This window comes from Chlorocebus sabaeus, chromosome 6 (assembly GCF_047675955.1).
Source record: "Chlorocebus sabaeus isolate Y175 chromosome 6, mChlSab1.0.hap1, whole genome shotgun sequence".
NCBI lineage: Eukaryota > Metazoa > Chordata > Mammalia > Primates > Cercopithecidae > Chlorocebus > Chlorocebus sabaeus.
The window spans coordinates 51,522,021-51,547,367 of record NC_132909.1 but is presented as its reverse complement, the minus strand read 5'-3'; the positions used below and the strand labels follow the sequence as shown (position 1 = coordinate 51,547,367).

General features: G+C 53.3%; 2 protein-coding genes across 3 annotated transcripts in view; one reads left to right on the top strand and one right to left on the bottom strand.

Annotated features, from left to right (window-relative positions):
- LDLR (low density lipoprotein receptor) overlaps positions 1–3,073 on the top strand; it is a 43,618-nt gene extending 40,545 nt beyond the window's left edge. Inside the window, exon 18 of the mRNA XM_073016950.1 lies at positions 221–3,073. Within this exon, the coding sequence (XP_072873051.1) occupies positions 221–256 (36 nt within the window). The 3' untranslated portion in view covers positions 257–3,073. The remainder of the gene's footprint in view (positions 1–220) is intronic.
- Positions 2,530–25,347, bottom strand: SPC24 (SPC24 component of NDC80 kinetochore complex). Of its 2 annotated transcripts, XM_073016951.1 has the most exons (9): positions 25,144–25,346; positions 17,109–17,272; positions 15,999–16,099; positions 15,805–15,881; positions 15,080–15,264; positions 11,792–11,927; positions 5,801–5,918; positions 5,467–5,583; positions 2,530–4,001 (listed from the first exon to the last, which is right to left on the bottom strand). In XM_073016951.1, exons 1-5 carry the CDS (start codon positions 25,301–25,303, stop codon positions 15,158–15,160), a joined length of 609 nt encoding a protein of 202 aa, XP_072873052.1. In that variant the 5' UTR covers positions 25,304–25,346; the 3' UTR covers positions 2,530–4,001; positions 5,467–5,583; positions 5,801–5,918; positions 11,792–11,927; positions 15,080–15,157. The 2 variants fall into 2 exon arrangements, with proteins under 2 accessions (XP_072873052.1, XP_072873053.1); XM_073016952.1 differs by lacking the exons at positions 2,530–4,001; positions 5,467–5,583; positions 5,801–5,918; positions 11,792–11,927; positions 15,080–15,264 and having other exon boundaries at positions 15,515–15,881; positions 15,999–16,103; positions 17,128–17,272; positions 25,144–25,347.

Sequence of the window (25,347 nt, the reverse complement as noted above, 5' to 3'; positions counted from 1 at the left end):
CTCGTGGGCCACCAGGGAGGACTTTGGCTTTTGCCCTGCGAGCGGTGGGAAGTGAGTGAATCGTGTACTCACCGTCTCCCTCTGGCGGCTCCTGGGGGAACATGCTGAGGGATCAGGATGTGGGAGGCTGCCGAGCCCAGGAGGTGAGAAGTAGGTGGCCTCCGGCCGAGTTTCCTGAATGCTGGACTGATAGTTTCCGCTGTTTACCATTTGTTGGCAGAGACAGATGGTCAGTCTGGAGGATGACGTGGCGTGAACATCTTCCTGGAGTCCCTGGAGTCCGTCCTTGCCCAGAACCCTTCCTGAGACCTCGCCGGCCTCGTTTCAGTCAAAGACAGAGAAGACCAAAGCATTGCCTGCCAGAGCTTTGTTTTATATATTTATTCATCTGGGAGGCAGAACAGGCTTCGGACAGTGTCCATGCAGTGGCTTGGGTTGGGATTTTTGGTTTCTTTCTTTACTTGTGAAGAAGAGAAACAGGCCCAGGGATGCCAAGATGACACGTCCATTTGGAAGTTTTGAGTTTCTCTCCACCGTGACACAATCCTCAAACATGGAAGATGAAAGGGCAGGGGACGTCAGGTCCAGAGAAGCAAGTGACTTTCAACACACGATAGCAGATGTCACCAACGGGACCCCCGGCCCTGCCTCGTCCACCAGTCTCTAAGCCGAACCCTTAAACTCAGGAGTCAACGTGTTTACCTCTTCTATGCAAGCCTTGCTCAACAGCCAAGTTAGCCTTTGCCCTGTCACCCCCGAATCATGACTCACCCGGTGTCTTTCAAGCTGGGCTTGTACCTTCCTCAAACCAGGAAAAGGGATTCGTGGCGTCAGAACTGATCTGGCTGAATCCGTGGTGGCACTGAGACCAAACTCATTCACCAAATGATGCCACTTCCCAGAGGGAGAGCCTGAGTCTCTGGTCACCCTTAATATTTATTAAGTGCCTGAGATACCTTGACCAGGCACCCAGGTGTGTCCTCACTTTGGCCATGAGGACACGTGGCCTGCACCCAGGTGTGGCTGTCAGGACGCCAGCCTGGTGCCCGCCCTCCCCACCCCTACCCACTTCCATTCCTGTGGTCTCCTTGCACTTTCTCAGTTCAGAGTTGTACATTGTGTAAATTCAGCATCTGTGTTATTTTGCACTGTTTTCTGTCGTGTGTGTTGGGATGGGATCCCAGGCCAGGGAAAGCCTGTGTCAATGAATGCCAGAGACAGACAGGGGCAGGTTGACCGGGACTTCAAAGCCGTGATGGTGAATATCGAGAACTGCCATTGTCTTCTTTATGTCTGCTCACCTAGTGCCTCCACTACTATGCAAATGCCTCCAAGCCATTCACATCCCCGATCTTGTCATTGATGGGTATGTGTTTAAAACATGCATGGTGGCCGGGCGCGGTGGCTCATACCTGTAATCCCAGCACTTTGGGAGGCCGAGGAGGGCGGATCATCTGAGGTTAGGAGTTCGAGACCAGCCTGGCCAACATGGTGAAACTCTGTCTCTACAAAAAATACAAAAGGTAGCTGGGTGTGGTGGTGCGTGCCTGTAATCCCAGCGATTCGGGAGGCTGAGGCAGGAGAATCGCTTGAACCCAGGAGTTGGAAGTTGCAGTGAGCTGAGATCGTGCCATTGCACTCCAGCCTGGGTGACAAAAGCGAAACTTGTTTCAAACAAAACAAAACAAAACAAAACAAAAACACATGCCTGGTGCATCAGAAGCCTGTGTCCTCTGGCCAGGCATGGCGAGGCTAAGGTGGGAGGATGGTTTGAGCTCAGGCATTTGAGGCTGCTGTGAGCTATGATTATGCCACTGCACTCCAGCCTGGGCAACATAGTAAGACCCCATCTCTTAAAAAATGAAGTTGGCCAGACACAGGTGCCTCATGCCTGTAATCCCCTGTAATCCCAGCACTTTGGGAAGCTGAGTCAGAAGGATCACTTGATCTCCTGACCTCCTGATCTACCCACCTTAGCCTCCCAGAATGCTTGCATTACAGGCGTGAGCCACCACGCCCAGCCAACGCCTGGCTACTTTTTGAATTTTTGGTAGAGACGAGGTTTCACCATGTTGGTCAAGCTTGTCTTGAACTCCTGACCTTGGGTGATCTGCCCACCTCAGCCTCCCAAAGTGCTGGGATTACAAGTGTTAGCCACTGCCCAGGCCGGCCTCACTCCTTTCTTTCATCTGTTTGTGGATTGGACTCCCCAGGAGAAGGACCGAGAAGGGGAAGATTTTCAGGAGTTGGAGACCAGGCCTGAGCAACAAAGCGAGATCCCATCGCTACAAAAATCAAAAAGTTAAAAATCAGCGGGGTGCGGTGGTACGTGCCTGTGATCCCAGCTACTCGGGAGGCTGAGGCAGGAGGATCACCTGAGCCCAGGAGGTGGAGGTTGCAGTGAGCCACGATCGAGCTACTGCACTCCAGCCTGGGCAACAGATCAAGACCCTATCTCGAATAAATAAAACTATAAAAAAAAAAGTAAATCCTCCAGTCTGGATTGTTTGATGGGACTTCAGGTTCTTTCTGAAATTGCCCTAAATGTTACTGTTGCACTGATGACCCGAGAGAGAGTGACAGCCTCCCTCAGATTCCCGGTGTGAAGATGTCACAGGGATTGGCTGTTGTCCCCAGGGACGAAAACTGTGCCCCCCCAGTGCAGGGAACCATGACAAGCCTTTCTGGTTCCGGAGCATGTAAATGCGTCCCTGGACAGATAGTGGGGTTTTTTGTTATGTTTGCACTTTGTATATTGGTTGAAACTGTTATCACTTATATATATATACGTATATATAAAATCTATTTATTTATGCAAAGCCTGGTTGCTGTATTTGTTCAGTGACTATTCTCGGGGCCCTGCGTAGTGGGTTATTGTCTCTGAAATGCCTCTTCTTTATGTACAAAGATTATTTGCACGAACTGGACTGTGTGCAACGCTTTTCGGGAGAATGATGTCCCCGCTGTATGTATGAGTGGCTTCTGGGAGACGGGTGTCACTTTTTAAACCACTGTATAGAAGGTTTTTGTAGCCTGAATGTCTTACTGTGATCAATTAAATTTCTTAAATGAACCAGTTTGTCTAAACTCGATGCACTTTCTTCTGTTCGCTTTTTTTTTTTTTTTTTTTTTGAGATGGAGTCTGGCTCTGTCGCCCCGGGCTGGAGAGCCGTGGCATGATCTTGGCTCACTGCAACCTCCGCCTCCCAGGTTCAAGCAATTCTCCTGCCTCAGCCTCCCTAGTAGCTGGGATTACAGGCGAGTGCCACTATGCCTGGCAATTTTTTTTTTTTTTTTTTTTGAGATGGAGTCTTGCTCTACCGCCCAGGCTGTAGTGCAGTGGCGCCATCTCAGCTCACTGCAACCTCCGCCTCCTGGGTTAATGCCATTCTCCCACCTCAGCCTCCCAAGTAACTGGGGCCACAAGCGCTCGCCACCACGCCCGGCTAATTTTTTGTATTTTTAGTAGAGACGGGGTTTCACTGTGTTAGCCAGGATGGTCTTGATCTCCTGACCTTGTGATCTGCCCACCTTAGCCTCCCAAAATGCTTGCATTACAGGCATGAGCCACCGCACCCAGCCAATGCCTGGCTAATTTTTGAATTTTTGGTAGACACGGGGTTTCGCCATGTTGGTCAGGCTGGTCTTGAACTCCTGACCTTGGGTAACCTGCCCGCCTCAGCCTCCCAAAGTGCTGGGATTACAGGTGTGAGCCCCCGCCCAGGCCAGCCTCGCTTCCTTCTTTCATCTGTTTGTGGATTGGACTCCCCAGGAGAAGGACCCAGAAGGGGAAGATTTTCCCAGAACTCTGGGCAACATGCAGTCTCCATGGGCTGCCACGGTACCTGGCCTGTGCTGTGATGGCTGACCTGGTGAGTGCGTTCTCTGCTGTCGCCTGTCTGAGTTGGAGATTTTGTCAAGTCCTCTGCTCGTCCATTCATTCACTCGACAAATGCTGAGTGCTTACTGCGAACCACGCTCTCTCGTAGGCTTGTGGGACACTACAGGGGATAAAAGAAATGAAAGATGGGTGCGGTGGCTCACGCCTGTAATTCCAGCACTTTGGGAGGCTGAGGCGGGCAGATCACAAGGTCAGGACTTCGAGATCAGCCTGCCCAACATAGTGAAACCCCGCCTCTACTAAAAATACAAAAAAATTAGCCAGGCGTGCTGGTGGGTGCCTGTAATTCCAGCTACTTGGGAGGCTGAGGCGGGATAATCGTTTGGACTCAGGAGGCGGAGGTTGCAGTGAGCTGAGATCACGCCACTGCACTCCAGCCTGGGCGACAGAGAGAGACTCCGTCTCAAAAAAAGGGTTAACATGGTCAATTTTATGTGAGGTGTATTGGATTACAATTAAAATCACAAAAAATGTTCAAGATGAAACGGGGGGACAGTGAGGTAACCCAGAAATAAGCAACAGCAGAAAGCGTCACCACCACAAAACCAGGAGAGGGAAGACGTGGTTTCTGGAGCCTGGGAGCTGGTGGGAGCCAGAAACTCATAGGAGGGAAAGAACTGCTACACATGTGGTCCCCGGCAGAGGGAGCGGGGAAAGAGTCCAGCCCATCCCCTGCTCCAGGCTCTATCTCCCACCACTGCCTCCCACGGCCTAAACCCAACAGGGACGGGCTGATGAAGCCCAGGTAATGGTGCCTTACTGGGTGGATTGAAGGAGGGACAGGGTCGGCCTGGGGGTGACACGACACTGGGGTGGTTAGGCCCACAAACGTGGCCGGGGATCACGGCTCATGCCTGTAATCCCAGCAGTTTGGGAGCCTGAGGCAGGAGGATTGCTTGAGCCTAGGAGTTCAAGAGCAGTCTGGGCAATATAGCAAGACCCCATCTCTAAAAAACATTCTAAAATTTCCAGGCTCACCCCTATAATCCCAGCACTCCGGGAGGCTGAGGCAGGCAGATCACCTGAGGTTGGGGGTTTGAGACCAGCCTGACCAACCTGGAGAAACCCCGTCTCTACTAAAAACACAAAATTACCCAGGCGTATTGGCGCATGCCTGTAATCCTAGCTACTCAGGAGGCTGAGGCAGGAGAATTGCTTGAACCTGGGAGGCAGAGGCTGCAGTGAGCTGAGATCCCGCCATTGTACTCCAGCCCGGGCAACAAGAGCGAAACTCCGTCTCAAAAAACAAAACAAAACACCATAAAAATTCAAAAAGAGCAGACTGACCAGGCCACCTGCATTCATATCCTGGCTCTGCCACTGACTCGCGGGGTGACGGGCACCTCAGAGCCTCAGTTTCTCCACCCGACAATGGAGACAAAGCTAATCTCCCCCTCCCCAGGGCCTCTGGAAGTGGGATGGGATGGGGGCTGCGCAGGCGCCCGGAGACAAAGGCAGGGCCTGTCATCTTTCCCGCGTCAGGAGTTCAAGACCAGCCTGGCCAAAATGGTAAAACCCCGTCTCTACTAAACATACAAAAATTAGCCAAGTGTGGTGGCGCGTACCTGTAATCCCAGCTACTCGGGAGGCTGAGGCAGGAGAATCTCTTGAACTCGGGAGGCTGAGGTTGCAATGAGCCAAGATCGTGCCACTGCACTCCAGGTGACAGAACGAGACTCTGCCTTAAAAAAACAAACAACAACAAAGAAATTTTAAAATTACCAGCCAGGTGTGATGGTGTACACCTGTAGTCCCAGCTACTTGGGAGGCTGACGTGGGAGGATCTCTTGAGCCCAGCACTTTGGGAGACCAACCTGGGCAGATCACCTGAGCTTGGGGGCTTGAGACCAGCCGGACCAACCTGGAGAAACCCCGTCTCTACTAAAAACACAAAATTACCCGGGCGTATTGGCGCATGCCTGTAATCCCAGCTACTTAGGAGGCTGAGGCAGGAGAATTGCTTGAACCTGGGAGGCAGAGGCTGCTGTGAGCTGAGATCCCGCCATTGTACTCCAGCCTGGGCAACAAGAGCGAAACTCCGTCTCAAAAAACAAAACACCACAAAAATTCAAAAAGAGCAGACTGACCAGGCCACCTGGGTTCACATCCTGGCTCTGCCACTGACTCGCGGGGTGACGGGCACCTCAGAGCCTCAGTTTCTCCCCCCGACAATGGAGACAAAGCTAATCTCCCCCTCCCCAGGGCCTCTGGAAGTGGGATGGGATGGGGGCTGCGCAGGCGCCCGGAGACAAAGGCAGGGCCTGCCATCTTTCCCGCGTCCACAGGGTGGCACTTCCTTCCTGCCTTCCGCCTTTTGTTTTGGGAAGCTTCCAAAACGCCCCTGGGAGGGAAAATGGAGCAGCCCACACAGGAAGCGTCCCGGAGCCTGCACACAGGCGCTCGATAATTGCTTGATTGACGAAATTGGTGCTCAACCAAGTGGCAAACAGGATAAGTGGGCTCAGATGGCCAGGAAAACGGGAGGGCCTGGGAGGTGGCGGCTCAAGGGTACTGAGACTGAGACGGGGGGTGGGGGTGGGCAGGACCGGGGTGCATCCCCAGGCAGGGGTGGGGGGACCGGGTGCACAGCACGGGTGGGGCATGACCCAGAGGAGAGGACAGAGGTGATGGAAGATTCTGGTATCCAGCCTTGGCTGCTGCATTGGGAGCCTGTACCAGGGCTTTACTTTGAGGGTGACACAGACCTGCAGACATTCAGAGTTTCCTGACCATCTATTGTTCTGCCCTGGTGGTCGCCGAAGGGAGGGAGGGTGACAGCCACCCATTTTACAGAGGGAAATAGGAGTCTCGGGTCACTGTGGCTGGATTCTGATCCTCGCCAGTTCCAGTTCTCTGGCTCAGAACGGGGCGCTGGTAAAATGAGCTTCTGGCTCCCTGGTCCACAGGCTCAGCACCCGCCCAAAGGCGCTTGTCCTGCAGGGCCGGGGGCAGCCTGCAGCTTGGGGAACGCCACCCCTGCAGACCAGATGAGGGCTGGTGGTCCTGTCCTGTCTCCGCAGGCTCAACAGCTCTGGCCAGGACAGAGTGGAAGGTGGGAGGAATCTGCCCCACTCCCAGCAAGTCTGACACCCACAACTAATGTCCCCCTGCTGTCCCTCCCCGTCTCCTGTCCCCAGGCCGTTCCTCTTCCAGCAGCCCGAGGCATCCCAGACCACAGCTGTCTGCCGTGAGTCAGCCTGAGTCTCTGGGCTGAGCCAGGGCTGCCGGAGGGAGGTGGGGAGAGGGGTGTAGGCTGCCCGGCCCTGCAGCTGGCCCTGGCCTAGTCCCCCCCAACCTCCCCAGTCTGGGGTCAGCACTTTCCTCCCTTGCAGGCAGTGATTTTCCATGATGATGAAGGAATAAAAAAGCCACTGAGGGTTCTGAGTGGGAGTCCCTGGTCCCCATCACCCCACTGAGCACGGCCGCTTGGGTTTCCTGGCAACTTTCTGCTCCATCCGGAGTCGTCCCTCCCCTGGGCTGGGCTGCTCTGGGGCTTTTCCTGGGATGGGGAGCGGGGAGCTTGGGGGTAAATAATGACATCAGCCACCTAGACAGGTGGGGCCACTGTGTCAAGGGGTCCATGTCAGGTTCCCTTCTCCCAGAGCTGGGGTTTGTCTTGGAATCGGAAAATCCTCCCCACATTGCCCTGTGGACTGCAGGCCTGGCGTGATCAAGGACCCTGCCCTCCTGCTATCCCCCTGTCTCCTCCATGCCAGCCTTGCTGTGTCCCCTGCCTGGCTCAGTCTCCACACCTTTATCCCCTGGGGACTCAAGTCTGGGACAAATGACGCCTCCTCCCTGGGCCTCCCACAGAGCCACAGAGAACCCCCCCGCCACCCCACAGTGTTCATTTGTGGGTAGGGATTAAGAGCACAGCTCGAATTAAAGCCCTGGCTCTGACACCCGCCTGCAGAAAGCCTGACACAGTGGCCTCCACCGGGGTGTGACTCCATGAAGGAGGGCCTGGCCGGCCACAGGCTTACAGCACACATTTCTCTTTTTTTCTTTTCTTTCTTCCTTCCTTCCTTTCCTTTCTCTCTCTCTCTCTCCTTCCCTCCCTCCCTTCCTCCCTCCCTCCCTCCCTCCCTCCGTCCCTCCCTCCGTCCCTCCCTTCCTTCTTCCCCTCCTCCCCTCCCCTCTTTTTTTTTTTTTTTTTTTGAGACAGGGCCTCGCTTTGTCACCCAGGCTGGAGTGCAGTGGTGCGATCCTAGCTCACTGCAGCCTTGACCTCCCAGGGTTGTGGCAATCCTCCTGCCTCAGCCTCCCAAGTAGCCAGGACTATGGGTGCATGCTACCATGCCTGGCTAATTTTTTAGGTCTTTTGTAGAGACAGGAGTCTCACCGTGTTGTCCAGGGTGGTCTTGAACTCCTCAGTTCAAGCAATCTTCCTGCCTTGGCCTCCCAAAGTGCTGGGATTACAGGCATGAGCCACAGTGCCTGGCCCAGTTCACATTTCTAAGTAAATATGGGAGGCCAGCCAGGCGCAGTGGCTGTAATCCTAGCACTTTGTGAGGCCGAGGTGGGTGGATTACCTGAGGTCAGGAGTTCCAGACCAGCCTGGCCAACCTGGTGAAACCCCGTCTTTACTTAAAAAAATACAAAAATTAGTGGGACGTGATGTCAGGTGCCTGTAATCACAGCTACTTGGGAGGCTGAGGGAAGAGAATCGCTTGAACCCAGGAGGCGGAGGTTGCAGTGAGCCGAGATCACGCCATTGCACTCCAGTCTGGGTGACAGGGCAAGACTCCATCTCAAAAAATATATATACATATATGTGTGTGTGTATATATATATATGAGGTCACTGGAGGTTGTGGAGCCACTGTGAGAGTGGACAAGGGTGGCCCACATTCCTAGATGAGTTGCCTGGAGGCTGTAGTCCCAGACCTCAGGGGGGGTCCCCCGCAGAACCCAAGCACTGTCATGCCAATGACACAAAACTGGTCTTCCTGGCCTCTCCCATCCTGTCCATCCCAGAAGCGAAACTGAAGCTTCAGACCCGACAACCCTGGGTTCAAATCCAGCCTTGGAAGCTTGCTTCCTGTGCACAGGCAAGCCCTATTGCGATCTGTTTCTTTCTTTATTTTTTTTGAGACGGAGTCTTGCTCTGTCACCCAGGCTAGAGTGCAGTGGTGTGATCTCAGGTCACTGCAATGTCCGCCTCCTGGGTTCAAGCGATTCTCCTGCTTCAGCCTCCTAAGTAGCTGGCATTACAGGCATGTGCCACCACGCTCAACTAATTTTTGTATTTTTAGTAGAGATGGGGTTTCACCATCTTGGCCAGGCTGGTCTCAAACTCCTGACCTCGTAATCTGCTTGCCTCAGCCTCCCAACGTGCTGGGATTACAGGGGTGAGCCACTGCACCCGGCCATGATGTTTCTTTTAACCATAAACTAGGAAGAACCTTGAGCACGTCTTAGTCCAGAACTATCAGGGAAGGGGCACTGAATGCCAGGCCAGAGGAGGGTTGCATGAAAGGCTTGGCCCCAGCTACTCAGGAGGCTGAGGCAGGCGGATTGTTTGAGCCGATGAATTCGAGGCTGCAGTGAGGCTGTGATCACACTACTGCACTCCAGCCTAGGCAACAGAGTGAGACCCTGTCTCAAAAAAAAAAAAGGCCAGGCGCGGTGGCTCAAGCCTGTAATCCCAGCACTTTGGGAGGCCGAGACGGGCGGATCATGAAGTCAGGAGATCGAGACTATCCTGGCTAACACGGTGAAACCTCATCTCTACTAAAAAAAAAAAAAATATTAGCTGGGCATGGTGGTGGGTGCCTGTAGTCCCAGCTACCCAGGAGGCTGAGGCAGGAGAATGGCGTGAACCCAGGAGGCGGAGCTTGTAGTGAGCTGAGATCCGGCCACTGCACTCCAGCCTGGGCGACAGAGCGAGACCCCGTCTCAAAAAAAAGGCGCAGCCATCCCAAGCTGCTCCCGGCCGCCTGCCCCTCTGGGTGGCCTCCACTATTGGCTGAGGATGCACTTTACCGCACTTTACCCCCACCAGGGCCTGGGAGTCTGGGGAAAGGGACCCGAGTCTAGTCCTCAGGGGAAGCTGCCCAGTGAGCAGCAGAGCCCGAGGAAGGCTTCAGCCTCGAGACTCCCTGGGCGCCTGTCCCCAGAAACACCAGTTACGAGCAGGGGACTGGCCGTGGTGTGAGTTCGTGGCCTGCACACCTCCTGCCAATAATGACTAAGTGGCTAGAGCTTTGGGCTGCCCCCCTGCCGCCCTCTGGGGCTCGGGCAGGTGCAGGTGTGGATGCCCACCCTGGCTTGGCCGCTTCCCACCTGGGTGGCTTCGGACACAAGGTGGACTCCTCAAAGGAGCTGCCTCCCATCTGAGAAGCCAGCGTCATCCTCCAGGGGCTGCTGATGCAAACACGCTGCCCTGGCCCCGAGTGAGATCACCCTGCCCCTGGGGGGCATTGGGGGGCTTCGCTGCTTAAGTTCAGAATCCAGGGTCGTCCTTGTCCTGCGTGCCTCAGTTTCCCCATCTGTAAAATGGATGGTCCTGGGGTTGATCCTCAGTGCTGCAGGGACCAGTGTGGAGCCCCACGTCCTGGGGCCTGAAACTTTACTCCCACCTCAGCAGGGCTGGGCTGAGCCATCAACAAGCCTCTGGCCAGCCTCCATCATTCAGGAAAGAGCCGGTGGCCGAAGGGGCAGCTCTCAGACGGAGAACAAACGGGGGCGGGGGTGGGAGGGGCGGGGCTGGGGGCCACCGGCCTCAGGCTGTCCTGGGCACTCAGCCAGCACTGGGCAGTGAGTCAGGGGCCAGGCATGCGGAGTGGGGCCTCTCCCGGCCCCGGAGATCAGGCACCTCCCGGAACCCGCCCGCTGGGCCCCCACCAGGCCGCGTTCCTCTCCCACTCACTCTCCCCATAGAGGGGACCCTGGACCTGCCTGAGGGGGATGGGAACGGGGATGTGGGTGGTGGGCACAGGGCCTCTCTGAGCCCCAGCACAGGCCCCCTGATGGGACCGTCTCTTCCTTGGGGAAACTGAGGTCCAGGTTGCTGGGGTGGAGGGGATGTGGAGTGACAGGGCAGGGCAATAGCTCCTTGGCCCCCTCTGGGAACAAAGCCAGGCCATTCCTGTGGGGAGGGAGCGCCAACCCCAGGGTGGGGGGGCACGGGCCCTGGGCCAGGGGTACAGATAAACCTGGGCTCCCAGAACCCTCGTCACTGCGGCCCCTCTGTCCCCATGCCTGCTTTCTCTCCAGGGCACTTGGAGCTGCAGTTTGCAGGACGAGAGGGAAACGTGCCCATTCCCCCACCCCAGGACTCTCAGCCATGCATGGGCTGGGCCCACTCCACTCCTGGCACCCACAGTTGCACCGGAGAACCGGCCAGTGGAGGCACCCTGTCCCGTGTGCGGGAAGGAATGACCACAAAGGTGACAGCAGGCTCAGCCAACCCTGGCACTGACACCTGACTTGCAAACTGGTCCCTGCCTGAGGCTTCAAGGCAGGCGAGAGGCTTTGTGTGACTTCCTCCCGGAAGGGACACTGGCAACAGCTGGAGACATTTCCTGTTGTTAAGGCTGAGGGGGAACTACTGGCATTTGGTGGGTGGAGGCCAGGGATGACACTAACTGTCCTATGACGCCCAGGACAGCCCCCAACACACAGAACGGCCGGGCCCAATGTCACTAGAGCTGAGGCAGAAAAGCCCTGCTCTGCTTCAGGTCTTCAGATCTTTGGGGGTCAGAGGCACAAATAGAGGACTCTGCTCCCTGTTCAGGTCACATAAAAGAACCGGCCGGGTGCTGTCGCTTATGCCCCTAATCCCAGCGCTTTGGGAGGCCAAAGTGGGAGGATCACTTGAGCCCAGGAGTTTGAGACCGGTCTGGGTAACATAGCAAGATCCCATTTCTACAAAAAGTGCAAAAATTACCTGGGCACGGTGGCATGCACCTGTAGTCTCAGCTGCTTCCCAGGCTGAGGTGGGAGGTTTGCTTGAGCCCAGGAGGTTGAGGCTGCAGTGAGCCGACATCGTGCCAGTGCACTCCAGCCTGGGTGACAGAGTGAGACTATCTCAAGAAAAGAAAAAAGAGAGAAAATCCATGAACTTGGAAAATTAAAACAGCCCCAAGGGCTTCTAGGAACACATCTAAACCCAGGCCCACCATTCTCAGAATCTTTGCAAGCCGAATGGACTGAGATTTCTGATATTTCAGGGCTAGACTCAAAAATCCCTTAAAAATTTTTTTTTTTTTTTTTTTGAGATGGAGTTTCACTCTTGTTGCCCAGCCTGGAGTGGAATGGCACGATCTCGGCTCACTACAGCCTCCACCTCCTGGGTTCAAGCGACTCTCTTGCCACAGCCTCCAGAGTAGCTGGGATTACAGGTGCCTGCCACCACGCCTGGCTAACTTGTATTTTTAGTAGAGACGGGGTTTCACCATGCTGGCCAGGCTGGTCTTGAACTCCTGATGTCAGGTAACCCACCTGCCTTAGCCTTCCAAAGTTGCTGATATTACAGGCATGAGCCACCATGCCCAGCCCCCTCTTTTCTTTTCTTTTTTTTTTTGAGATGGAGTCTTGCTGTTGCCCAGGCAGGAGTGCAGTGGCACAATCTCGGCTCACTGCAAGCTCCGCCTCCCAGATTCACGCCATTCTCCTGCCTCAGCCTCCCGAGTAGCTGGGACTACAGGTGCCTACCACCACGCCAGGATATTTTTTTTTTTGAGACGGAGTCTCACTATGTCGCCCAGGCTGGAGTGCAGTGGCGCGATCTCAGCTCACTGCAAGCTCCGCCTCCCGGGTTCACACCATTCTCCTGCCCCAGCCTTCCGAGTAGCTGGAACTACAGGCGCCCGCCATGATGCCTGGCTAATTTTTTTGTATATTTAGTAGAGACGGGGTTTCACCGTGTTGGCCAGGATGGTCTAGATCTCCTGACCTCGTGATCTGCCCGCCTTGGTCTCCCAAAGTGCTGGGATTACAGGCGTCAGTCACCGCACCCGGCCCAGGCTAGTTTTTTATATTTTTAGTAGAGATGGGGTTTTACCATGTTAGCCAGGATAGTCTTGATCTCCTGACCTTGTAATCCACCCACCTCAGCCTCCCAAAGTGTTGGGGGGTTTCACCGTGTTGGCCAGGATGGTCTTGACGTCTTGACCTTGTGATCCACCCACCTCAGGCTCCCAAAGTGCTGGAATTACAGGCGTGAGCCACCACGCCCGGCCCTTATCCCTCTTTTCTAGGTTGATCTCCCTGGAGGCCACCAGTTCAGCCTTCTCACCCCAGGACCTGAGGGTCACCTGAACGGACCATTTCAGTGTCCGTGGAACATGCTCAGAAGCTGTTAAAGCTGACTGTTCCCTCTGCCTAAAAACACCCCTGATTAAGAAAGAACTGCACTTAAAGTTCAGTCATGGAAAGCAACATGAAACCCAAGTCCAAGTTCATGGAACTAACACATCCAAGGACAAAGCTGTATCCGGGGACAACCGTGTGGGCGGGACCCCACCTCCCTCTCTCCTCCCTCAGGCAGGCAGGTGATGTGCAAGCCTCCTTCCCTTAGTGGTACCCAAAACACCGAGGATGGGAGAATGATGAACACATTGATTGGCTGGCCCTGGACTGGAGTACATGTTCAATCAGTTAGGACTTATTTTGGTATCTGTCACAGAAAACCCCCCAAACCAGCAGCTTACACAAGGTAGAAGTTGAGGTTGGTTCTCTCCCTTCTCTCCCCCATTTATAAGTCTGTGTTGATATCTGGCTCTGCTATCATCGGGGAACCAGGCTCCTGTCATCCCTAAGGGACTGCACTCGTCTGTACATGTGGCAGTATGGCTGCCAGGGCTCCAGCCATCACGCCCACATTCCAGGAAATAGGAAGGGGGAAGAAAGGTTGTACTTGTCATTTAAGAACCCTTCTAGAAGTGTCATGTAACACTTTCACGTACATTTCACTGGCCAGACCTTAACTACAAGGGCAGCTGGGAAGTGTTGTGTTTTAGATCCCAAAGTGCTAGGATTATACAGGCATGAGCCACTGCGCCAGGCCAAATTTTTTAACTTTTTTGTAGAGAAGGGGTCTTGCCATGTTCCCCAGGCTGGTCTCCAACTCCTGGGCTCAAGTGACCTGCCCGCCTCTGCCTCCTACAGTGCTGGAATTGCAGGCCTGAGCCACTGCACTGGCCGGCTTATCTTTTTAAGTCCAGGCACAAAAGTTGCTTCCGTCCTCCATGAAGCACACTCTGGTGTGGCTCCTGTCACAATCTGGGCCTCTCTCTAGTTCTAGAGTGTTGTCTGCTTTTGTGTGGACTCCTCCGTCAGCAGTGGGAGGAGAGCCACGTCACTTGTGTCTTGTCTCTCTGGTGCCTAGCAGAGTCTGGGCACACCGTGGCACTCAAACATACCCCCTGAATGAATGAGGGCCAGCCTTGTAACACCTGGGAGCTGTCATCGAATACAGCAGTGTCATCTGTCCCATCTTGCCACAGATGTGAAACTGCAGGCCTGGCATGGATAAGTCGACTCCCGTTGGTTACTGAGCTGAGGCCAAAATCAGGAGAAAAAGAAATCTAGTAAAAAAAAAAAAAAAAAAAAAAAAAAGCCAGGCGCGGTGGCTCACACCTGTAATCCCAGCACTTTGGGAGGCAAAGGTGGGTGGATCACAAAGTCAAGAGATTGAGACCATCCTGGCTAACATGGTGAAACCCCATCTCTACTAAAAATATAAAAAATTAGCCGGGCGTGGTGGCAGCTACTCAGGAGGCTGAGGCAGGAGAATGGCGTGAACCCGGAGGCGGAGCTTGCAGTGAGCTGAGATCACATCACTGCACTCCAGCCTGGGCGACAGCGAGACTCCGTCTCAAAAAAAAAAAAAAAAAAAAAAAAAAAAAAGGAAGTCTAGCTGGGCACGGTGGTTCACACATGTAATTCCAGCACTTTGGGAGGCTGGGGTGGGTGGATCACCTGAGGTCAGGAGTTCAAGACCAGCCTGACCACCATGGTGAAACGCCATCTCTACTAAATACAAAAAATTAGCTGGGAGTGTTGACACACGCCCGTAATCCCAGCTACTTGGGACGCTGAGGCAGGAGAATCGCTTGAACCCGGGAGGCAGAGGTTGCTGTGAGCTGACATTGTGCCATTGTACTCCAGCCTGGGCTACAAGAATGAAACTCTGTCTAACAAAAAAAAAAAAAAAAAAAAAATCTGTGCACACATTTCATTTGAAATAGATCCGAGGATCCGACCACAGCAGATGCCCGCTGGGTGGAAGACGCAGCCACGAGGCTCCTGGCTACCACTCGGTGTCCACGAGGCTCCAGAGGTAGTCGCTGATGAATTTCCTGGAGAGCTGGGTGCTGTCCAGGTGGATGGGCTGGGCCACACTGGGGCCATGATGGACTGAGGCACAGATGTAAGGAAAGTCTGGGACACACAGCCCCTCACACAACCCCTTTTCATGGGGAAAAGGATACTGCCTTTACCTTTTTTTTTTTTTAGAGACAAAAGTCTCATTCTGTAGGCCAGACTGGAGTGCAGTGGCGCAATCTCGGCTCATTGCAACCTCTGCCTCCTGGGGTTAAGCGATTCTCATGCCTCAGCCTCCTGAGTAGCTGGGACTACAAGCATGCGCCACCACGCCCGACCTCGGGTGTTCTGCCCGCCTCGGCCTCCCAAAGTGCTGGAATTACAGGCGCGAGCCACCACACCTGGGCTGCTATACTTTACTGTATATTTATTGTAGTCACGGGGTCTCACTGATACCCAGGCTGGTCTCAAACTCCTGGCCTCAAGTGATCCTCCCACCTCAGCCTCCCAGGTAGCTGGGACTACAGGTGCACACCACCACACCTGGCTAATTTTTACAGGGTCTTGCTATGCACCATTTTACATCCCTACCTACAGTGCATAAGGGTTAAAATGGCTCCCCAAAAAGGATACTGCCTTTGATCATCCCTGGTTCACACTCATAATCCCACTCAATTTTACTAATTTGGTGGTAAAGTTGAGCCACGTACCTACAGGAAGACAAAAAAAAAAAAAAAGAAAGAAAGTAAGTTACCCAGCACTGACTTCAACCAAGAGCCGGACTGCACAAGGAGGCACAGGCAGGCACACGCTTTGGCAGAACCTACACGGCCGAGGGGATTGTGACTGTCGTGTCCTCGTCGACCTCCTTCTCCTGTCGCTCCAGATCTGCCTCGATCTCCTTGAGCTCTTCCAGCTCTCTGGTGAGCTGAGTAGGGCAGGTGGTTAAGGACCCCAGCTTTTGAGAGGGCTGCCCCTGCGCTAACTGCAGCTGGGAGGCCCAGTGTCTTGGCTCTATCTACACACACTTTCTACTTTGAGTCAGAGTTTTGCTTTGTCACCCAGGCTGGAGTGCAGTGGCGTGATCTCAGCTCACTGCAACCTCCGCCTCCCAGGTTCAAGTGATTCTCAAGCCCCTGCCTCCTGAGTAGCTGGGATTATAGGCGCACACCACCACCGCCTGCTAATTCCTGTATTTTTAGTAGAGGCAGGATTTCACCATGTTGGCCAGGCTGGTCTCGAACTCCTGACCTCAAGTGATCTGTCTGCTTCAGCCTCCCAAAGTGCTGTAATTACAGGTGTGAGTCACTGCGCTTGGTCTCTTTTTTTTTTTTTTGAGACAGGGTCTTGCTCTGTCACCCAGGTTGGAGTGCAGCCTCAATCTCCCAGGCCCAAGTAATCCTTCCACCTCGGCCTCCCAAGTAGCTGAGACTACAGGCGTGTACCACCATGCCCAGCTTGCTTGCTTATTTATTCATGTATTTATTTATTTACTTATTGAGACAAAGTCTCACTCTGTTGCCCAGGCTGGAGTGCAGTGGCGTGATCTCAGCTCACTGCAAGCCCTGCCTCCTGGGCTCATGCCATTCTCCTGCCTCAGCCTCCTGAGTAGCTGGGAACAGGCGCCGGACACCACACCTGCCTAATTTTTTTGGTATTTTTAGTAGAGACGGGGTTTCACTGTGTTAGCCAGGATGGTCTCGATCTCCTGCCCTCATAATCCGCCCTCCTCGGCCTCCCAAAGTGCTAGGATTACAGACATGAGCCACTGCACCCGGCTTAATTTTTTTATTTTTGTAGAGATAGGGTATCTGTTGCCCAGGCTGGTGTCCAACTCCTGGGCAACAAGATCCTCCCACCTGGGCTTCCCAAAGTGCTGGGGTTATAGGCGCGAGCCACTGCGGCTGGCCCTATGCATGTTTTCTAGCAAGACTGACCCCTAGCAGAAAAGGATATAGGAGGCTGGCCTTCAGATGGGCGTCCTCCTCCCCGGCCTCCTGAAGCCCGGCTTCCAGCTGCTGCAGCTCCACGCCTCCCTGGTGCACCTGCTCTTTTGCGTTGAGAAGGTTCTGGGCCACTTCCTTTTCCATGGTGAGGATCTCTGCAGGGTGGAGAGAAGCAGGCTCCCTAGGGTCTGTCCTTCCCCAAGGAGAGCAGAGAGAAGGTGGTTTGCCACCTCCATTGGCAAGAAACATGCCCCTTCTTATCTGCAGCCCTGTGTCCAGAGAGTCCCACTGGCAACTTGTACGACTACTGTTTCACCAAAACACATTTAAATACACCAAAGATAAAACCTCATCCTTCTTCACACACCTAAAATAGTTTATAACAAAATAGTTGGCCAGACATGGTGGCTCATGCCTGTAATCCTAGCACTTTGGGAGCCTGAGGCAGGAGGATTGCTTGAGGCCAAGAGTTCAAGCCTGGGCAACATAGGGAGATCCTCTCTCTACAAAACTAAAAAAATTAGGCTGGGCGTGGTGGTTCACACCTGTAATCCCAGAACTTTGGGAGGCTGAAGCGGGCAGATCACCTGAGGTCAGGAGTTCAAGACCAGCCTTGTCAAAATGGTAAAATCCCGTCACTATTAAAAACACAAAAAATTAGCTGGATGTGGTGGCAGGTGCCTGTAATCCTAGCTACTTGGGAGGCTGAGGCAGGAGAATCACTTGAACCCAGGAGGTGGAGGCTGCAGTGAGCCGATATCGCACCACTGTACTCCAGCCTGGGCGGCTGAGTGAAACTCCATCTCAAAAAAAAAAAAAAAAAAAAGGCTGGGCACAGTGGCTCACACCTGTAATCCCAGCATTTTGGGAGGCCAGGGCAGGCAGATCACCTGAGGTTGGGAGTTCGAGACTAGCCTGACCAACATGGAGAAACCCCATCTCTACCAAAAATACAAAATTAGCCGGGTGTGGTGGTACATGCCTGTAATCCCAACTACTCAGGAGACTGAGGCAGGAGAATCACTTGAACCCAGGAGGCGGAGGCTGCAGTGAGCTGAGATCGCGTCATTGTACTCCAGCCTGGGCAATAAGAGTGAAACTCCGTCTTAGAAAAAAAAAAAAAAAAAAGGCCGGGCGCGGTGGCTCAAGCCTGTAATCCCAGCACTTTGGGAGGCCGAGACGGGCGGATCACGAGGTCAGGAGATCGAGACCATCCTGGCTAACACGGTGAAACCCCGTCTCTACTAAAAATACAAAAAACTAGCCGGGCGAGGTGGCGGGCGCCTGTAGTCCCAGCTACTCGGGAGGCTGAGGTAGGAGAATGGCGTGAACCCGGGAGGCGGAGCTTGCAGTGAACTGAGATCCGGCCACTGCACTCCAGTCCGGGCTACAGAGCAAGACTCCGTCTCAACAAAAAAAAAAAAAAAAAAAAAAAAGTGAAAAAAAATTAGCCAGCTGTGGTGGCACAGGTCTGCAATCCTAGCTGCTTGGGAGGCTGAGGTGGGAGGATCGTGTGAGCCCAGGAGGTTGAGGCTGCAGTGATCCAAGATGGCGCCACTGCATTTCAGTCTGAGTGACAGAGTGAGACTGTGTCTCACACAGACACAAAGACACACATACACACACACAACACGTTTATAGCAAGAAGCACAGGACTCACTTTCCACATCCAATGAGCCTTGCAAGCCGGGCAGCTCCCTTCCTCCTGCTCAGCTCCACTCCTCATCTTCCTCATGCAGGTCCCCCATCCCTCCGAGACCACCCTAATGCTTTCCTGCTGCTCCTCCTACCCCGCCTGACGTTTTGGTCTCTCCCTAAGCCAATCTGCCAATCCATTCTGCTCTCCGCTGCATGAGAGGCCAAGTGGGAAGTCACTCCCCTGCTCAAAGACCTACCATGGCTCCCCAGTGTCTCCAGGATAAAGCCCAGATCTCCTTTTACATCTTCACAATCCTAAACAGCCTTCTTTCTCCCTAGCATGAACTTTTCTCTCTGTTCATCATTTTGCACATACGCCTCGGTTCTCACCTGGGCCCCTGTGCTCCATGGAATGTCCCCATGCTCCCGCCCAGCAGGCACACCCATACCTGGCCTTCAAGGCCTCCAGGGTGATGCCCTGCTCAGGCAGTGGGGCGCTCTCCTCTCCCTCCCAGAGTGCAGCTGTGCTTCCAGGACAGCCCCGGCACACTGAATTATTCCTTCCTCACCTTTCTACTTCAAATCAGATACCGCATCTTCTATTCACTTTTTGTCTCCAGCACCTACCCGAAATAAAAATGTGTTGAGGCCGGGTGCGGTGGCTCAAGCCTGTAATCCCAGCACTTTGGGAGGCCAAGACGGGCGGATCACGAGGTCAGGAGATCGAGACCATCCTGGCTAACACGGTGAAACCCCGTCTCTACTAAAAAATACAAAAAAAAAAATTGCCAGGCGAGGTGGCCTGTAGTCCCAGCTACTCGGGAGGCTGAGGCAGGAGAATGGCCTGAACCCAGGGGGTGGGGCTTGCAGTGAGCTGAGATCCGGCCACTGCACTCCAGCCTGGGCGACAGAGCCAGACTCCCTCTCAAAAAAAAAAAAAAAAAAAAAAAAAGGTGTTGAACAAAACACCCAGAAACAGCAAAAACATCTTGGCCAGGTGCGGTGGCTCACGCCTGTAATCCCAGCAATTTGGGAGGCCAAGGTGGGTGGATCATTTAAGGTCAAGAGTTCAAGACCAGCCTTGCCAACGTGGTAAAATCCCATCTCTACTAGAAATACAAAAATTAGGCCAGGCACGGTGGCTCACGCTTGTAATCCCAGCACTTTGGGAGGCCGAGGCAGGCAGATGATGAGGTCAGGAGTTTGAGACTAGCCTGGCCAACACAGTGAAACCCCGTCTCTACTAAAAATACAAAAATTAGGGGGTTGGGGGCTAGGGGAGGGATGACATTAGGAGAAATACCTAATGTAGATGATGGGGATGGGTTGATGGGTGCAGCAAACCACTATGGCATGTGTATACCTATGTAACAAACCTGCACTTTCTGCACATGTATCCCAGAACTTAAAATATAATAATAGTAAAAAAAAAAAAAAAAAAAAGGAAAATAAAATATGTGACCTTGCGGGGTGAAAAAAAAAGGCTTGGTACAGTGGCTCACGCCTGTAATCCCAGCACTTTGGGAGGCCAAGGCGGGTGGATCACCTGAGGTTAGGAGTTCAAGACCAGCCTGACTAACATGGAGAAACCCCGTCTCTACTAAAAATACAAAATTAGACAGGTATGGTGGCGCATGCCTATAATCCCAGCTACTCGGGACGCCGAGGCAGGAGAATCGCTTGAACCCGGGAGGAGGAGATTGTGGTGAGCCGACATCGTGCCACTGCACTCCAGCCTGAGCAACAAGAGCAAAACTCCGTCTTATTTAAAAAAAAACAAAAAACACTACTGGTGGCTGGGCACAGTGGCTCGTGCCTGGAATCCCAGCACTTTGAGAGGCCAAGGCAGAAGAATCGCTTGGACCCAGGAGTTTGAGACCACCCTAGGCAACGTGGCAAAACCCCATCTCTACTAAAAATACAAAAAATTAACTAGGCGTTGTGGTGTGTACCTGTAGTCCCAACTACTTAGGAGGCTGAGATGGGAGGATCACCTGAACCAGGGAGGTTGAGGCTGCAGTGAGCCATTACTGCTGTCACTGTGCCACTGCACTCCAGCCTGGGTGACAGAGAGATATCCTTTCTCAAAAACCCAAACCAAACCAAACCAAAACAAAAATGGCTACTGTTCCTTCCTAGAAACCTGCCAACTCAGAGAAAGCAGATTAAATGCTTCCCAAAAGGCCCATGTTTAAGTTTTAGAAACTCACATTAAGTTATTTTTAATCACAGTATGACATGTATATGGTTCTGCAAACATAAACACATACGCACACACCCTTCTCCAAGCCTCTCCGCCCCTCTGAAGCAGCCACTTTCAAGTTTTAGCTGTTTTCTCTGGCACTGGCCTTCACATTTCTAAGTAACTTGCTTATGCTGCTATTTCTTGATGGGTCTGGTTCAGATGGTGCCTGCTGATTTCCTGTTAGGACAGCTGAGGCTCCGGCTGGCTCACACAGCCTTCCCACCCGCTGTCTGTCCGCCCTCCCGAGGGACAATGGACTCTTCTTGAATTCTTCCCTGAATAGTAATCTCTACCCCATGGCCGTTCATTATAAGGAGCTCCTACTTGACATATTCTCACACAGCTCTCTGAGGGGACACTTTTTTTTTTTTTTTTTTTAAAAGATGGAGTCTCGCTCTGTCACCCAGGCTGGAATGCAATGGCACGGTCTCAGCTCACTGCAACCTCCATCTCCCAGGTTCAAGTGATTCTCCTGCCTCAGCCTCCTGAGTAGCTGGGATTACAGGTACCCACCACCACGCCTGGCTAATTTTTATATTTTTACTAGAGACGGGGTTTCACCATATTGGCCAGGCTGGTCTGGAACTCCTGCCCTTGTGATCTGCTCGCCTCGGCCTCCCAAAGTGCTTGGATTACAGCTGTGAGCCACTGCACCCAGCCTTTTTTTTTTTTTTTTTTTTTGTTTGAGACAGAGTCTTGCTCTCTCGCCCAGGCTGGAGTGCAGTGGCGCGATCTCAGCTCACTGCAAGCTCCGCCTCCCGGGTTCACGCCATTCTCCTGCCCCAGCCTCCCGGGTAGCTGGGACTACAGGCGCCCGCCACCATGCCAGGCTAATTTTTTTTTGTATTTTTAGTAGAGATGGGGTTTCACCGTGTTAGCCAAGACGGTCTCGATCTCCTGACCTTGTGATCTGCCCGCCTTGGCCTCCCAAAGTGCTGGGATTACAGGCATGAGCCACCGCGCCCAGCACTTTTTTTTTTTTTAAACTTTTATTTTATTATTATTTTTGAGACAGAGTCTTGCTCTGTTGCCTAGGCTGGAGTACAGTGGCGTGATCTCAGCTCACTGCAATCTCTGCTTCCTGGGTTCAAGCTATTCTCCTGCCTCAGTCTCCCGAGTAGCTGGGATTACAGCCATGCGCCACCATGCCTGGCTAATTTTTGTATTTTTAGTAGAGACAGGGTTTCACCATGTTGGCCAGACTGGTCCTGAACTCCTGACCTCAGGTGATCTGCCCGCCTCAGCTCCCTAAAGTGTTGGGATTACAGGCGTGAGCCACCGCGCTTGGCCTATTTTTTTGAGACAGTCTTGCTTTGTCATCCAGGCTGGAATACAGTGGTGTGACCTCAGCTCACTGCAGTCTCCAACTCCCAGGTTCAAGTGATTCTCCTGTCTCAGCCTCCCAAGAGTAGCTGGAATTACAGGCACTTCGGGAGACCGAGGCTGGTAGATCACGAGGTCAAGAGTTTGAGACCAGCCTGGTCAACATGGTGAAACCCGGTCTTTACTAAGAATACAAAAATTAGCTGGGCGTGTTGGCATGTGCCTGTAATTTTTGTAATTTTAGTAGAGACCGGGTTTCACCATGTTGACCAGGTTGGTCTTGAACTCCCGGTCTCAAGTGATCCACCCACCTCAGCCTCCCAAAATGTTGGGATGACAGGCATGAGCCACTGCGCCCAGCCAGCCTGAGAGTGTACTTTACTCCTCTGCCCCGCATCTGCGACATGAAAAACAGGTCCAGAGACAGAGTTCAGTGACTCGCCCACAGGTACATAGCTCCAAACCTAGGATATGAACTGGATCTGTTTGACCCAAAGCCCAGGATCCCTGGATCCTGACTCTCAGTTTTCTTGGCCCCAGACTCATCCATTCTGCTAACAGCCAGGCTGGCTGAGTCACACCGTTCTCCTAAGCCATCAAAGGAGGGGGAGTTAATGGAGGGGTGGAAGGAGGAGGAGGGAAGGAGGGAAGAGCCTGCCTGGGACATTACACTCGGATAACATTCAGCCTCATCCTGGGTGCTCACCAGGCCTGGCAGTCAGGCGGCTGCTGAGCTCATCTTCTGCTAGCCAAGTTCATTCTCACCTCCTGACCTTTGCATTTGCAATCCACGCTGCCAGGAACACCATTCGTGAGTCATCCTGTGGCCGACTCCATAGGCCAATCTAGGCTCAGCCCAGGCCTCCTCATAAAATGTGACTGTACAAGGCATCTGAAACCCCTGGCACTGCAGCTGTCAAGAACTGTATGGCGATTCCTCAGAAATTAAACTTTGAATTACCATTTGATCTGCTTCTGGCGGAATACAAAAAAGAATTGAAACTAGAGTCTTGGGCTGGGTGCAGTGGTTCATGCCTATATTCCCAGCACTTTGGGAGACTGAGGCGGGCAGATCACGAGGTCAAGAGTTCGAGACCAGCCTGGTCAACATGGTGAAACCCTGTCTTTACTAAGAATACAAAAATTAGCTGGGCGTGTTGGAACGTGCCTGTAATCCCAGCTACTTGGCAGGCTGAGGCAGGAGAATCGCTTGAACCCGGGAGGCACAGGTTGCAGTGAGCAAAGATCACGCCACTGCACTCCAGCCTGGGCGACAGGGCAAGACTCTGTCTTGAAAAAAAAAAAAATAGAGTCTTGAAGAGATATTTGGTCACCCGTGTTCATACCAGTGTTATTCACCACAGCCAAAAGGTGGATACAACTCAAGTGTCCATGGATGGATGAATGAATTAACACAATGAGGTCCATCCTTCTATATCATGGAATATGACTCAGCTTTAAAATGGAAGGAAATTCTGGCTGGGTGTGGTGGCTCACACTTGTCATCCCAACACTTTGGGAGGCCAAGGCGGGTGATCACTTGAGGCTGGGAGTTCAAGACCAGCCTAGCCAACATGGTGAAACCCTGTCTCTACTAAAAATACAAAAATTAGCCGGGCATGGTGGTGCGTAAGTGTCTTCTCAGCTACATGGGAGGCTGAGGTGAGAGGATCACTTGAGTCTGGGAGGCAGAGGTTGCAGTCAGCCAAGATCACACCACTGTATTACAGCCTGGGCAATGGAGGGAGACTCTGTCTCACAATAAGTAAATAAAATGGAAGGAAATTCTGACACAGGCTATAACATGGATGAACCTGGAGGACATTATGCTCCGTGAAATAAGCCAGACACGAAAGGGTAGATATTGTATGATTCCATTATGAAGGGTAGATATTGTACAATTCCTCTGTGAAGTTCCTAGAGGAGTCAAATTTGAGACAGAAAGTAGATCCCTGGTGGGTGCCAGGGTCTGAGAAGGGGATGGGGAGTGAGTGGTTTATGGGGACAGAGCTTCAGTTTGGAAAGATGAGAAAGTTCCGGAGACAGATGATGGTGATGATGGCTGCACAGCAGTGCGAATGTGCTTAACGCCACTGAACTGTGCAGTTAAAAATAGTGAAGATGGGCCAGGCACAGTGGCTCACGCCTGCAGTCCCAGTACTACGGGAGGCCAAGGCAGGCAGATTACCTGAGGTCAGGAGCTGGAGACAAGCCTGGTCAATGTGGTGAAACCTCATCTCTACTAAAAGTACAAAAATTAGGCGGGTGTGGTGGCAAGCGCCTGTAATCCCAGCTACTCAGGAGGCTGAGGTAGGAGAATATCTTGAAGCCGGGAGGTGGAGGTTGCGGTAAGCCCAGGGCCTGGCAGCAGCAGGTAATCCATAAAAACATCTGAATGCCTTCAGGAAGAAGGGATGGGCTATTGTCATAACTATTTGACAGGGAAGGAAGCTGAGGCACAGAGAAGCTAGGAAACTCACCTCAAGTCTCACAGCGGACATGGGGACGGGTGCTGGGATGCAAACCCGGAGCTTTGACTCCTGAGCTCCAATTCAAACCCTGAGACCCCCAGCTCCTGCTCACGGAGCGCTCAGAAGAGGCCAACCCCTCCGGGCTCCTATATTTACCACTAAACCCCTGGGGGGCGGGGGATGGTTGCTATCATAAAGCCCGGAGGGCTCAGAGGCGGCCGTCCCAGAGGGGATAGGGCAGGAGATGGAAGAGTCCAGGAAAGAAGGAGTGTTGAGGTCGGCCTGGTTGGCCGCTCCCAGCACCCGGGCCCTGTTCCCCGTGGGCCCGCGCCCACGCTCCAGCTCTCACCTCGCAGCTGCTGCTCGGCACCGTCTTGCGTCTCCAGCAGCCGCTCTACCACCTGCTCGTGGCGCCCCAGCAGCCGTCTCTGCTGCGCCTCGGCGCGGTTGGCGCCCAGCAGGCTGAGCAACCCCTGGCTCACCTCCTCTATGTCGCGGAAAGCGGCCATGACTACGCTGGGCCCCAACCCGCGCAAATTTGACTGCCCGCGGA

Coding starts and splice junctions, on each gene's coding strand:
- SPC24 (XM_073016951.1), bottom strand. CDS start 25,303: ATGGCCGCTTTCCGCGACATAGAGGAGGTGAGCCAGGGGTTGCTCAGC. Junction 17,273..25,143: donor TGCCGAGCAGCAGCTGCGAG/GTGAGAGCTGGA, acceptor TCCACCCTGCAG/AGATCCTCACCATGGAAAAG. Junction 15,265..15,804: donor ACCAGGGATGATCAAAGGCA/GTATCCTTTTTG, acceptor TCTGTGCCTCAG/TCCATCATGGCCCCAGTGTG.